General features: G+C 40.1%; 1 protein-coding gene across 2 annotated transcripts in view; it reads left to right on the forward strand.

Moving 5' to 3' along the window:
* The first annotated feature begins 1,218 nt into the window (after nt 1-1,218).
* The window catches only part of STYX (serine/threonine/tyrosine interacting protein), a 43,338-nt gene continuing 31,028 nt past the window's right edge, over nt 1,219-13,528 (forward strand). For both annotated transcript variants that reach the window (XM_032344245.1, XM_032344246.1), the window contains exon 1: nt 1,219-1,663. In XM_032344245.1, coding sequence (XP_032200136.1) covers nt 1,607-1,663 — 57 coding nt within the window. In that variant the 5' untranslated portion in view covers nt 1,219-1,606. The remainder of the gene's footprint in view (nt 1,664-13,528) is intronic.

Here is a 13,528-nt window from a genome sequence, read left to right on the forward strand (position 1 = left end):
ATTAAAATAGGAAATCAACATTGGGCATCAACTGAGATCTTATTAAAGGTGCTGTTTAAAAAAAACCAATTTGACCTCAGTTTAATAAACACTAAAGAATTTGTGTTAATATGACATCGATAATTACACATTCTTCAAATTAAAAACTTGACTAGCAGAGTATTGTGTGTCTTATTATAACTTTAAAAGAGAACAGTTTACATAGTGTAGAGAAAATGGAGCACTCAAGCTAACCATCTAATACTCAAATTATTGAACAGTTCTTTTTCTATATATATTGCAGTGTGTTTCATAAAAATGACTATAAAAATAGGATGTTTGTCAAGTGGGTCTTGGTCAAATATCCATGTGATTCTTTTAACTTTATTCATTGTAATTAACAATTTAGTTAATGACTTTCCCACCTTTCAACTTCGGTGTTTTGTTTTGTTTTGTTTTGTTTTTAAAGGATCGGTTTGGTGTAAAATTTTCAAAGTGTGGATTCTTCTGCTTCTACGTTTGGTTTTACTCATCTGTTTAAAAAAGGATAACAGTATCTCCCTCAGCCCAGAGAAAGTATCCTGTAACCCCCCCCCCCATTTACAATATAGTATTAACAAACTCAATTCGTTTTTAAAAAAGATACTGAGAGCCATGTAGTTTATTTATATATAATTATATATAATACTAACATTTCAACATAAACTTAAAGGGAGAGACCTTCCTTCAGTATGATGTATATTTTACTGAGTGAACTATCAGTTTCTTTTTCTTAGGATTTTCTACTCTCCATTGTTTCTTGAGATTTTCTAGTCATGTTCCCAAGTATTCTTAAAAGTCCAGCGTTTCAGTTTACTAAAAGGTGATGGGTGTTTCATTTTCTGCGTAGCATAACAGTTTTAAGATGACCTTTTCATTTATTACTCTTTTTTGGTTATAACCTCACCACAGATTGCGTAGGATTCTGAGGGCAGAAACTACAGTTTTCCTTTTGGATGCCAGTTTCTGGTGGCTAGATGTTTTGCCCGTTCGTGTACTACAGAAGGGATTTACGTCCTTTCTGGAAAGGCCAGAGCTGGTCTGATTTGTCCCACTGCCTTTCCCAGGACCTTCAGTCGTTCCCTCCCTTCTGCCGCAGCCCCACCTCCTCCACACTGGTTGAGCTTCGGCCGTGACTCTTCCGAGGCCCCGCCCCCCCGCGTCTGCGCTCTGGCGGAGGGGCGGGGCGGTGGCGCGCTGACACCTGGCGGCCGCGGGGGGCGGGCCGAAGGCAAGCGTGGGCTGGGATTGGCTGGGGCAGTGCGGGGAGGGGAGACGGTTGTAGGGCTCTTGCTTGTGCCCGAGCCTGTGCGGCCTGAGGGGCGCGGAGACTCAGGGGGAGGGAGACGGCAGCAGCATGGCGGCCGGGTATGAGCCGCCCAACCCTCCTCTTCCCCGCTGTCGCCGCCGTCGCCGCCGGAATCGCTGGGACCGTTTAGTCTGCGTGTGTTAGTTTTAAGCCCGCTGCCCGCCCGTCAGTCCTCTGGTCCACCCGCCCTTCTTCCTTTTTCTGCCACAGGCAGCCCGAGGGTCGGGCGGGCCAGATAACTCCCACTCCCACCCCACCCACAAGCCCCGGGCCGGGACCATGGAGGACGTGAAGCTGGAGTTCCCCTCGCTCCCGCAGTGTAAAGAAGACGCTGAGGTGAGTTTGTCCGGTGACTGCCACGCACAGGCCTCCCCGTGTGGCCCCTCGGCCGCGGGGCGACCCCAGGCCCCAACCGTCGAAGTCTCCGGTTCCCCCGGAGCCCTGTTGCTTCCTGAGACAGTCCTGGGACCTCGGGGAGGAGCCTCCCGCCCAGGGGCGGTGTGCTTTGACCCTCACTCACTGCGTACCTTTTCCTCTCCTGAGACCCTGGCGGAGGGGCAGCTGGGTCGGGTCTACTTAATTAAATGGGAAGGGCAAAAGCAGTCTTTTCTCCCCGAGACTGGGCGTCCAGGACTTACTTTGAGGGACGTTCTTTTTATTGCCAAGGCAATACGAGGGTAATGTTTTAAATCTCAGTTTGAAGGATTTTTTTGGTGTCATCGATTCACTTGTGGTACACATGTCCCCATATGTGAAATGGATCTGGGGCCTGAACTTTCGAAGTGTGCCTTCCAAAAGTTTAACAAAGTAGTTGTTTTGTTTGTTTGTTTGTTTGAGGCGAAGCCTTGACCTGCAGAATAAAATGTCATAAAGCTAGCACATTTGAATCTAAAAACTTCAGCCACGAAACTTTCCCTTTGGAGGGCAGTTGATACTGAGAATGAATTTCTTTGAACCTGTTCCCCTCATATCTAATTCGGGATTCTTTGTACTCCACCTTATTTTTTCCTTGCCTAAAGTTTGTATTGAGTCGTCCCCCCCACACTGCTACTTTAAAATAAAATGGTGTTACACTCTACTAAATTAGAGTTTTCTGAAGACTAAATTAGTAACAAGACAAGGATACTCAGTTATGCTCTAGTAGGATCAAGAAAGAGTAAAATTTTCTAGTTCTAAATATCTTAATAATTGGAAAATAAGGCTTTATTTTTAAGAAACCATTCGGTTATACCAAATATTCTTTTGAATATCTTTTGGGGGTCTTATTTTTTTATTTGGAGGGATCCTTTACTTGTAGTCTTTCACAATTTCTTATGTTAAGGTTGGACTCTTAAATAGGAAAAATAATTGAATTTAGATTATTTTAAAAATAAATTTACACTTTTTTCTTTGTTTAATATGGAATAATGTGAATGAGGAATATGCTTTTTGTCCTTAAATGATTCAGTGATTTCAGTCTGGAAGTGACCTTAAAAAGTAGTGTAGAGCATTCTCTCTTTAGAGGTGAAGAAATTGTAGCTCACTGAGAAGTGATATGCCAAGGTAACAGTAGTGTAAGACATAGTTGAGGGCCTTGATCTCTTGATTTCTAGTTTAAAATGTTTATGGACTTGGATTTAAGTTTTTATTGTGTATATGTCTTATTCCTTTAAAATTGTTATAAAATAATTTTATAAATATTTTATAAAATATTTTATGTAGCGTTCCTCTGCAAGGACAGAAGTAATGCTTAAAGCCTAGAGATAATGAAGCAAATATTATTTACTGAAAGCAACTTCATTCCTTTTTTCATAGCATTGGGTGTTAGTTTTCTTTTGGTTCCAAGTGACAAAAACCAACTCAGAATAGCTTAAGCAAAAGAGGAAGAAGTAATTAAATCCAGAAAGGTAGTGGTGCAGTTGGTCTCGGAGATTTGACTAGACTGTATCATAATGCATCAGAACTGCCTCTGCCTCTTGTTAATGCTTGTCTCTTATTTTCTCTCAGGGTTTCTGCTTTTACTCTGGTTTCTCCACAGATACGGAGATTGACTGTCAGCTTCTTCAAGGTCACACCCTTACAGAGCTTACACATTGAGGAATAATATCTCTTTGAGCTTCAATATTTAAAATCTGGAGGATTGGCTTAACCTAGGTCATGTGCCATCCTTTGGATCAATCCGTATAGCCATAAAGGGGGGAATACAATGAGGAGCCCAGTCTAGGTCATATACTTACTTCTGTGGCCAGGGGTGTGAAGTTCATCATTGGTAGCCCTCCCAACAAAACCATAGAGCATTTCCACAGAGGATGGAGGGTGCTTTCTAGGCAGACAGAACTATAAAAAACCATTAAATAGGTCATATAGTTACTCATGATAAACTAATAAAACAGAACCTTAATTTTCTAATATCCCATGAGATAGGTAAAGTGTCAAATGGTCTTACGTAGTTATGGTGACTAGCCGGTAATAGTGTTCTTCCATCTAGGAAGCATTTCATGGAAACCTAAATTACAATCCAAATCTTGTTTTAGCAAAAATAGAATTCAAGTAGAGAAATTTTAATGCATGCTCTTATGATATGATCAGTCTGTGACAGCTTGATGAACCTGTCACCTCTATAAGAGTATTACTTCTACATTTCTTGAAATACTAGTCAGGACATTCTTTTAGGATAGTCCCAGCAAAAATTTAGCTGTGTTCAGATCAGTTTGCAGAAAGATTGTCACTCCTTTGTTTAAAACTTTGCTGTGATTTCCCACTGTTTTAAGGATGAAGTTCAAAGCCTTAACGTTATCTGCAGGGTGGTGTGTGGTCTGGCTTCTGTGTGCCTTTCTGACCTTATTATGAGCTACTACTCTTCCTCTTCTCTGTTTTCCCTAACCACGTTCATCTTCTCTCAGTTCCTGGAATGTTTTGGTTCCCTCCACTCTCCCACCTCCAACCAGAACCTTTGTGTTTGCCATTTCCCCCCCTGTGGCTGCCAGCACTACTTGCCTTCCCCTAATTAACTATTTGCTCTTGGGTTAGATCTAACTTTAGGTATCATTTCTTGAGAAAGGAGTTCCCTGATTTTGCTAACTCCTCCTGTTCCCTCTCCCACTCTCACTCCACAGAATAGTTTAATCCTCCAGGTTTATAAGTCTCTGTAGCACTTGGTACTTTATACCTAACTTGTAATAGACATCATACTGATGGTTTTGGTCAATGTCTCTTTTCCATGGTAGACTGAAATTTTCATAAGTGAGTTTATTCACCAATGTGATCCTGTCTTATTCTCACTGTTTCTTGCACTTGACACACTGTCTGGTATATACCCTAAGCTTAACAAATGTTTGTTGAATTAATGGAAGAATCTTGATTGGTTTTATTAGTGGAATCTGGTGACAAGATTACAGTACTTTCTTTTTAGAAGTGAAGAGCAGCTTACACTGTCAGTTTTTGAATAAATTAGTTGCATAGTTAGGGCTACTGATTTTATAATTCAGAAATTAATGTTTTTAGATAGTAAAATATAATTTATTTCAGTTGCAATTTGGCAACTTAAATGTCACTTTATTTTCTCTTTTGATTCCCATAAGACAGAATAAAAAATGGGAATTGCTTAATATTTTTGATTGAGGATCCCTTATATTTAGAATGGTGCTTTTTAAACCTGACTGTAGAGTAGAATCACCTAGGGAACTTCTTAAAAAATAACCATTCCTGGACCCTATCAGCACCTATTCTGATTTAACTGGTCTGTGATGGAGTCAGATAATTCTAGTGGCAGCCAGATTTATGAGTGACTGACTTAAAAGATCTTACTTGAATGCCCTTCTGTCTCTTGTTTTTAGAGTGAAAAACTCCTTTGTGTTTTGGTTGAAGCAAAATAGGGATGAGAATTAAAGGAAAGGGCTTACTATGAAGAGGGCTACATTTTTTTGGAGAAGAGAAACCCCAGTACTAATTTTTCTGTTTTGTGAAATGTCCCAGCTCTAGTATTGTATTCTGATGATTTTTTTTTCCTCTGAACTGCTCCTCCCATCAACTAAAATTCATAATCTATCTTGGTGTTTCTAAAGGTTGTTATGTTTCATCCAGCCTGATCCATCTGAAAATAAGAATTAAGTTTTTATTTTATCTAATGGTTACAGCCTATATTCTTTGCTGTGTTTATTTACTTACTTACTGATCTTTGAACATTTTTCTGTCCCCTAAGTGCAGTTGATAGCTCATGTAATTACATTTGTCTCAGAAGGAGGAGAGAACATGAAAGATGTTTTAATATGCCATACCTTTTAGCACATATTGGTGATTGAATGATACTCACTTATGAATTAATTTTCATCAGAAGCAGAGTGTGTTTCACAATTAGGGTTATGTTGGTTAGGTTGCTTGCTTTGGTTTGAAAAATATAGTTGGGACTGTTTGGCTAGTCATCGGGAGTTTGGGAAACAGATTCTACTAATTAAGTACAGTAGTAATTCTCAATAGATCATTGGGAATCTGCCCCATTACCACTACCATCTCTAAAGTGATGGATTTTAGCAGAAGTGTGGGCAGGCTGAGATTAAGATTGTGATACAGGCAAGACATGGTTGTTAGAGACGGCGATCAGACAGACGAACATCTGGTAGAGCAAGACAGTGAGCATGAATGACTTAACATCATGATCTGCTATGCTAAAGGCATTACCAGAACTGATAGACAAGACAGGATTAAGATTTGTAGGGTAGCTATCAGGGCTAGGTAAACAAAGAGGGTAGAATCTTGAGATCAAAATTTAATTCTAGCACTAGGAATAGTTTAATGAAATCTGTGAGAGAAAGCCTTTTAGATTTCAGAGGATCCATGCCTATTACAGCAAGTCTGATGCTCACAAAAGTAGGCTATGTGCTTTTTTGTCAGGTGAATAGGAGTAGTTTTTCGTTCTCTCTTGCAATACAACTTGCTTTTTACTCCTATAATATCTTCCTTAAAGAAATATAGCATACATTTTCTACTGTATACAGTCTTTTGGGAGCTCAAAATTTCTTTGAAGCCTCTTACTTCACTTAAAAATTAAAGTAAGCTTTGCATTCTTTCCATGTGGTCATGTTTGTTTTAAAGTGAATAAAAATAAAAATTAGTGGCCAGCCAGTGAAAACACTTTTTCTTTCTTTCTTTCTTTCTTTCTTTCTTTCTTTCTTTCTTTCTTTCTTTCTTTCTTTCTTTTTCTCTTTTTTAAAAAGATTTTATTTATTTATGTGACAGAGCAGGAACACGAGATGGGGGGTTTGAGGGGCAGCCTTACTGCTGTGCAGGGAGCCTGATGTGGGGCTCGATCCCAGGGCCCTGGGATCATGACCTGAGCCGAAGGCAGAGGCTTTAACCCACTGAACCACCCAGGCGCCCCAAAAGTCACATTTCTTTAATTGCTTTTCTTCTTTCTTGCAACTCTGGTAAGTTTCTTCAGGAAGATAAGACTGTCTATTAGACTAATCAGGAATCTTTAAAAAAGGGGGGGGGAAGCACTGTATATATCCATAATGTACATCTGTCATGTGCTTATTCTGTAGCAGACACTATGCTCAATGTTAGGGGTACCATGATGAAAATGACAGAATTTTTGGCTTAAGTTCTTTAAAACTTTTTAGTGTAAAACGGTTATAACATATTGGTAAATTAAATGTGCATTCATTCATTTTGTACAAATTGATTACAGGGGCGCCTGGGTGGCTCAATGGGTTAAAGCCTCTGCCTTCAGCTCAGGTCATGATTCCAGGGTCCTGGGATCGAGCCCCACATCGGGCTCTCTGCTCAGCAGGGAGCCTGCTTCCTCTCTCTCTGTCTGCCTCTCTGCCTACTTGGGATCTCTCTCTCTGTCAAATAAATAATCTTTTTAAAATATTTGATTACATTTTCCCCTCTATTGGCTTGGAAACTATATACTTTATTTCTGTTAATCCCTATATGCTAATCATCATTTTATGCAGTCAGCATTTGTTTAATTTTATTTATTTATTTTTTGGTTTTGGGTTTTTTTTTTTGATGGGCAGCAGAGCAAGGTTTATTGAGTGATAGCCAAAGTGATAGTACAAAGCTCCCAAGGAGGGAGCGGACCGAAGGGGTTGCCCCAGTCAATATTTGTTTAGTACAACTCTGTCTGCTACATAGTTCCTTCTTACATTGAGAGGCTATATAGTGTCAGTGTTTCTGGAGTCAGCTGTTTCGATTCAAAGTTAAGTTACTTAGGCTCTCTGTACCTAAAGTAGAAATGCAAAATAGAGAAAACAGTACCTTTTCTTTGAGGGGAAGCAGAGAAAGAGGGACAGTATTAAGCAGGCTCCAAATAGGCAATGAATATTACAATTTCTGTAATGGCAGTTTAGTTTTATCTCTTCTTGAACTTCATATAAATGGGACATGTAAAATGGATTCTTTTGTTTATGACTCTGTGTGTGTGTGTGTGTGTGTGTGTGTGTGTATGAGAATGGGGGAGGGGCAGAGGGAGAAAATCTACAAGCCGACTTCCCGCTGAGTATGTAACCCAGGGCATTGGCTCGGGGTGCAATCTTATTATTGGTGAGACCACAACTTGAGCTGAAACCAAGAGTCAGATGCTTAATGTCTTGGCTGAACCACCCAGGCGCTCCTGTTTATGGCTTTTTTCAAGGAACAGAATATCTATGAAATCACCTATATTGTGCTTAGGAGTCGTAGTAGATTCTTTCTTGTTACTGAACACTATTTCATTGTGTGATAATTGTCATGATCTCAGGATCCTGAGATGGAGCTCCTTGTAGGGTTACTTGCGCAGCAGGAAGTGTGTGTGCTTGGGGATTCTCTCCCTCTCTCCTGCTACTTTTCCGCCTGCTTATGTGCTTGCATGCTGTCTCTCCCTTAAATAAACTTTTTTTTAAAAGATTTTATTTATTTGAGGGGGTGAGAGAGAAAGGGAGAGAGTGAGAGCACAAGAACAGGGGGAGGGAGAAGCAGACTCCTTGCTGGGATCATGACTGGAGTGGAAGGTCATGCTTAACTGAGCTACCCAGGTGGCCCTTAATAATTTTTTTTTTTAAGATTTTATTTATTTGACAGACAGAGATCACAACTAGACAGAGAGGCAGGCAGAGAGAGAGGAGGAAGGAGGCTCCATGCTGAGCAGAGAGCCTGACGTGGGGCTCTGTCCCAGGACCCTGGGATCATGACCTGAGCTGAAGGCAGAGGCTTTAACCCACTGAACCACCCAGGCGCCCCAATAATTTTTTTTAATTAAAAAAAATCTTTTGTGCCCTTTTAAAGATATCTTTGCTTTTTCCAAGGTTGTAAATGTATTCTGTGTTTTCTTCTAGAAGTTTTGTCATTTTTGCATTTGTGTTTATACGTACACACTTTTTTTCCCCATTTATTCATCAAGTATGTATTAATACCTATTATGTGACAGGCACCTGTCATCAAGTGTTGGAAATAGATGAAACAGTGAAGACAGACAAGATGTTTATGTGTGCGGAGGGTTTGGGATGCGAGTGGTGAGAGAAGTCAGGATCAGAATTCATTTTATTTACTAGACAAATATTTTCTAGATAAATATCTACTTGTTCCAGCACCGGTTGTTGAAAGACTTTTTTCCCCCTCAATTGAATTGCCTTGTTGTCTTTGGGAAAATTAATTGGCTGCATATGTGAAGGTCTTTTGGACTTTTCTTTCCACTCCTGTGATTGCTTTTAGTCTGGAAAAAGAAATTCTGCTTTGTGTTTGGTATACTGCTATTTACCTGTGTATTTCTTTACCCTTATCTTGCTTGGGATTTAGTGGGTTGCTTATTTCCGAAGTGTGGTGTCTTTAGCCAGTTTTGGAAAATTTTCAGTACTATATCTATTTTCTCTATCCTCCTTCTGGAACTTAGATTTTATGGATGTTGGACTTTTAAATTCTATCTTATATGTATATTAAGTGATCATATTTTCCAACTCTGAATTTAGGTCATTTCTTCAGTTCTGTTTTCCAGTTCACAAATTGTCTTTATTTTTTAAGATTTTATTTATTTATTTGACAGAGATCACAAGCAGGCAGAAAGGCTGGGGGGAGGTGGTGGGATGGGAAGCGGACTCCCTGCTGAGCTGTGAGCCTGCCACTGCATGGCTCCATCCCAGGACCCTGAGATCATGACTTGGGCCAAAGGCAGAGGCCCAACCCACTGAGTGGCTCAGCTGCCCCACAAATTCTCTCTTTAACTACAACCTTTCTTCTCTTTAGCCTGTTCCACCAATTTTTAATTTCATTTGTGTTTTTTCATTTCTTCATATACCATTTGGTTCTCTTTAAAAAATAAATTTCTTAATCCTTGCTCATACTTTTGATGCTCTCATACCTTTGATACTCTAAATGTATTGTATTTTTCATTGTCCTAATATCTGCAGCCTTTGTGAATGTGATTCAGTTTGTATCTGTTTTTTATGGTGGTTCATTTCCTCTTTTTTTTTTTTTTTTTTTCAAATTGTGAGCTCGTTTAAACTTATCTCTGTGAATTATTTCTGATCTAGGTTTAGGGCATGCTTCTCCAGAAAGAAAATGCATTTGCTTCTCCCAAGAACCAATGGACACTATCTACCTAGGACCACCTGACATTGAATTTTCACTTGGCCTCACAAAAATAATTGAATTTTAATGCCAAAGTTGAGCAAAGGCCAGACTGTGGTTAGGAAGATCCCAACCCACTATTACCACCACATTTTGCTCAGACTCAAAGCTAAGAAAGGCAAGAGTACTCATTTCTGTGGGGATGAGGTAAATTCTCCTCCCTCCCTAATCTTCCCAGTTTATCATTCAATGAGAACGTTGCTTTTTGGGAACTCAGCTTTTTGATGTTGATCTTACTTCCCTCTTTGATCAGGTCCTGTGCTTTGTCTTATGTCTTACATATACAGTGTCATTTTAAATAAGGCCATCGTAAAGATGTGGAACAGCTAGAACTGCCTTACATGGCTGATGGGAATGTAAATTGGTTTTGGAAAACTTTTGGCAGTGACCAATAAAGCCAAATATAGGCATACTCTGTGACTTAGGAATTCCATTGATATTTAAAAAATTAATATGTAATGTTTTATAGGGGCACCTGGATGGCTCAGTCGGCTGAGCCTCTGTCTTTAGCTCTGGTCATGATCTCAGGATCAAGACCCATATCTGGCTGCTTCTCCTTCTTTCTGATCCTTCTCCCCTCTTATGCGTTCTCTCTCTGTCTCAAATTTAAAAAAACCCAGCAACATATAATGTATTATTTGTTTCAGGGGTGCAGGTCTGTGATTCTTCAGTCTTATATAATACCCAGTGCTCATTACAACACATACCCTCCCCAGTGTCCGTGACCCTGTTACCCCTCCTCACCCCCCCTTACTTTTTTTTTAAGATTTTATTTTTTTGAGTACTCTCTACACCCATTGTAGAGTAATCTCTACACCCATACAACTAACCTCACATTTGGTTGTGAGTCCAAACTCACAACCCCAAGATCAAGAGTCACATGCTCTTCCAACTGAGCCAGCCATGTGACAGACAACATGGATGAATGTCACAGACATTAGGTTGAGTGAAAGAAGCCAAACAAAATAGTACTGTTGTGATTCCATTTATACTAAGTTCAAGATCAGGCAAAACTAATCTTTAGTGACAGCAGTCAGTGGTCACCTCTGAAGAGAGGATATTGACTGAGAAGAGGAGGGAATTTTCTGAGATGACGAAAGTTTTTTTTTTAAGATTTTATTTTTATTTATTTGACAGAGACATAGTGGGAGAGGGAACACAAGCTGGGAAAGTGGGAGAGTGAGAAGCAGGCTCCCCACTGAGCAAGGAGCCTGATGTGGGGCTCGATCCCAGGACCCTGAGATCATGACCTGAGCCGAAGGCAGACGCTTAACAACTGAGCCACCCAGGCACCCCTGAGATGACGAAAATCTTGATCTGGGTCGTGATTACATGGTTGTATTGCCTCTGAAAGTTTATTGAGCTCTACATTCAGATTTGGGCATTTTAACACTTCATTGTGTCTTCTTTTATATGTCCATTTTAAAAGAACAGATATACAAGGCCATGAAAGATCAGCAGGTCCTCTCCTGATATGGCTTATTGGGGTTTATAGCCTACTAATATCACATTGCCAAGATCTGTTAAAGACAAAAAAATACTTTGTTTCTCTTCTTTATTAAAAAGAAAAATTGCTGACTATATTGCAGGAGTACTATTCTGTCTTTTCTGTAGCCAAATTCAAGAGGTTTGCTGCTCAGGGTGCATTATATTGAACACAACCCAAGGAAGCAAAGAGTTTGGGGGCACCTGGGTGGCACAGTTACTTAAGTGTCTGATTCTTGATTTCGGCTTAGGTGGTGATCTCAGGGGTTTGGAGCTTGCTTAAGATTTTTTCTCTCTCCTTCTCTCTCTGCTCTATCTCTCCTCTCTCTAAAAAAAGAAAAGAAAAGAAAGCAAAGAGTTTTTATTACTTGTCACAAGGAGACAGGGAAATGGCTCTCAAAGTACTGTCTGTCTCCTCTTGGGATTCATCTATGAAACATTTATTCTGTGTGCTAGGGAGCAGAGCCAGGGAGCCTGATACATTAAGGAACTTACACATTTTGTTACCCAGGCACTTGGTTTAAACTGCTCATGCTTAGTATGTCACCATGCTAGTATGTACATTGTATGGTCAAAAAATGGTGGAAAACCTCACCCTTGGGAGGAGATCTTAGTATTCTAATGAGCCAGAGGTAACTTTAGGGCAACTGGGGGGGGGACGTCTTTGCAGGATGTCACCTCCAAACTGGCTCAGACTGGCTCACAGAAGAGGGTGTCTGGTGGAACACCTAACCGTAGCTTCTTGTTCTACAAAACAGACACGTTCTTTCCCCCTTTTTCTGCGTTTCCCCCTTTCCCCTCCTCCCTTCTGATAACTTGCAGCCCTCCGATATGAATAATTTCCCATTGCATTCTAGCTTAGATTTCTGTTACAGATGTATAACATTTCTACCTTATGTGTTAAAAATACTTTTCTGACTTGGAAAATCTAGGTGAAGGGTAAAGGGAATTCCTTGTACTATTTTTAACTTTTCTGTAATCCTAAAATTAAAAGTGAAAAGGGGTTTGTCTGATTTTTTTTTTTTTTTTTTGGATAGGTAGAAGGGGCAGAGGGAGAGGGAGAAAAGCAGACTCCACTGAGCGTAGAACCTGATACAGGGCTTGATCTTAATGACGCCAAGATCATGATCTGAGACAAAGTTTAACACTTAACTGATTGAGGCAAGCACCCCTTCATTATTTGTTAATTTTACTTAAATTCAGTTTAGATTAGAAGAATAGATATGCAGATACACTTTTTTTTTTTTTTAAAGATTTTATTTATTTGAGAGGGAGAGAGTGAGTGAGTGAGAGAGCAAGTGCACCTGAGGAGGGGGAGGGAGAAGCAGACTCCCTGCTGAGAAGGGATCCTGGGACCCTGGAATCATGACCTGAGCTGAAGGCGGACCCTTAACTAGCTGAGCCACCCAGGTGCCCCCACAAATGTACTTCTAAGCATGTCACTATATATGGTTGTAGCAATTGTCTGCATCCAGCATTCACTGGAAATTGGCTTAACAAGGCACCTATTTTCTGTGAATTATTTCAGTCACAAAGCATTTACAATAGCATTTTGAGTTAAAATAAATTTAGTTAATGTATAGTATGTGACTAGTTTCAGGGGTAGAATTTAGTTGATTCATCAGTTATATAACACCCAGTGTGCATTACATCAAGTGCCCTCCTTAATGCCTGTCATCCAGTTACCCCATTCCTCCACCCATCAATCCTCAGTTCGTTCCATGTAGTTAAGAGTCTCTTAGGGTTTGGGGCACCTGGGTGGCTCAGTGGGTTAAGCCACTGCCTTCGGCTCAGGTCATGATCTCAGGGTCCTGGGATCGAGTCCCACGTCGGGCTCTCTGCTCAGCGGGGAGCCTGCTTCCTCCTCTCTCTCTCTGCCTGCCTCTCTGCCTACTTGTGATCTCTCTCTGTCAAATAAATAAATAAAATCTTAAAAAAAAAAAAAGAGTCTCTTAGGGTTTGCCTCCCTCTCTGTTTTTCTTATTCTATTCTTCTATTATTCTTATCCTTCCCTTTCCCTATGTTCATCTGTTTTGTTTCTTAAATTCCACATATGAGTGAAGTCATTTGGTAGTTGTCTGTCTTTGACTGACTTACTTTGCTTAGCACAATACTTTCTAGTTCCATCCACAT

The sequence above is a fragment of the Mustela erminea genome, chromosome 5, assembly GCF_009829155.1.
Source record: "Mustela erminea isolate mMusErm1 chromosome 5, mMusErm1.Pri, whole genome shotgun sequence".
Lineage (NCBI taxonomy): Eukaryota > Metazoa > Chordata > Mammalia > Carnivora > Mustelidae > Mustela > Mustela erminea.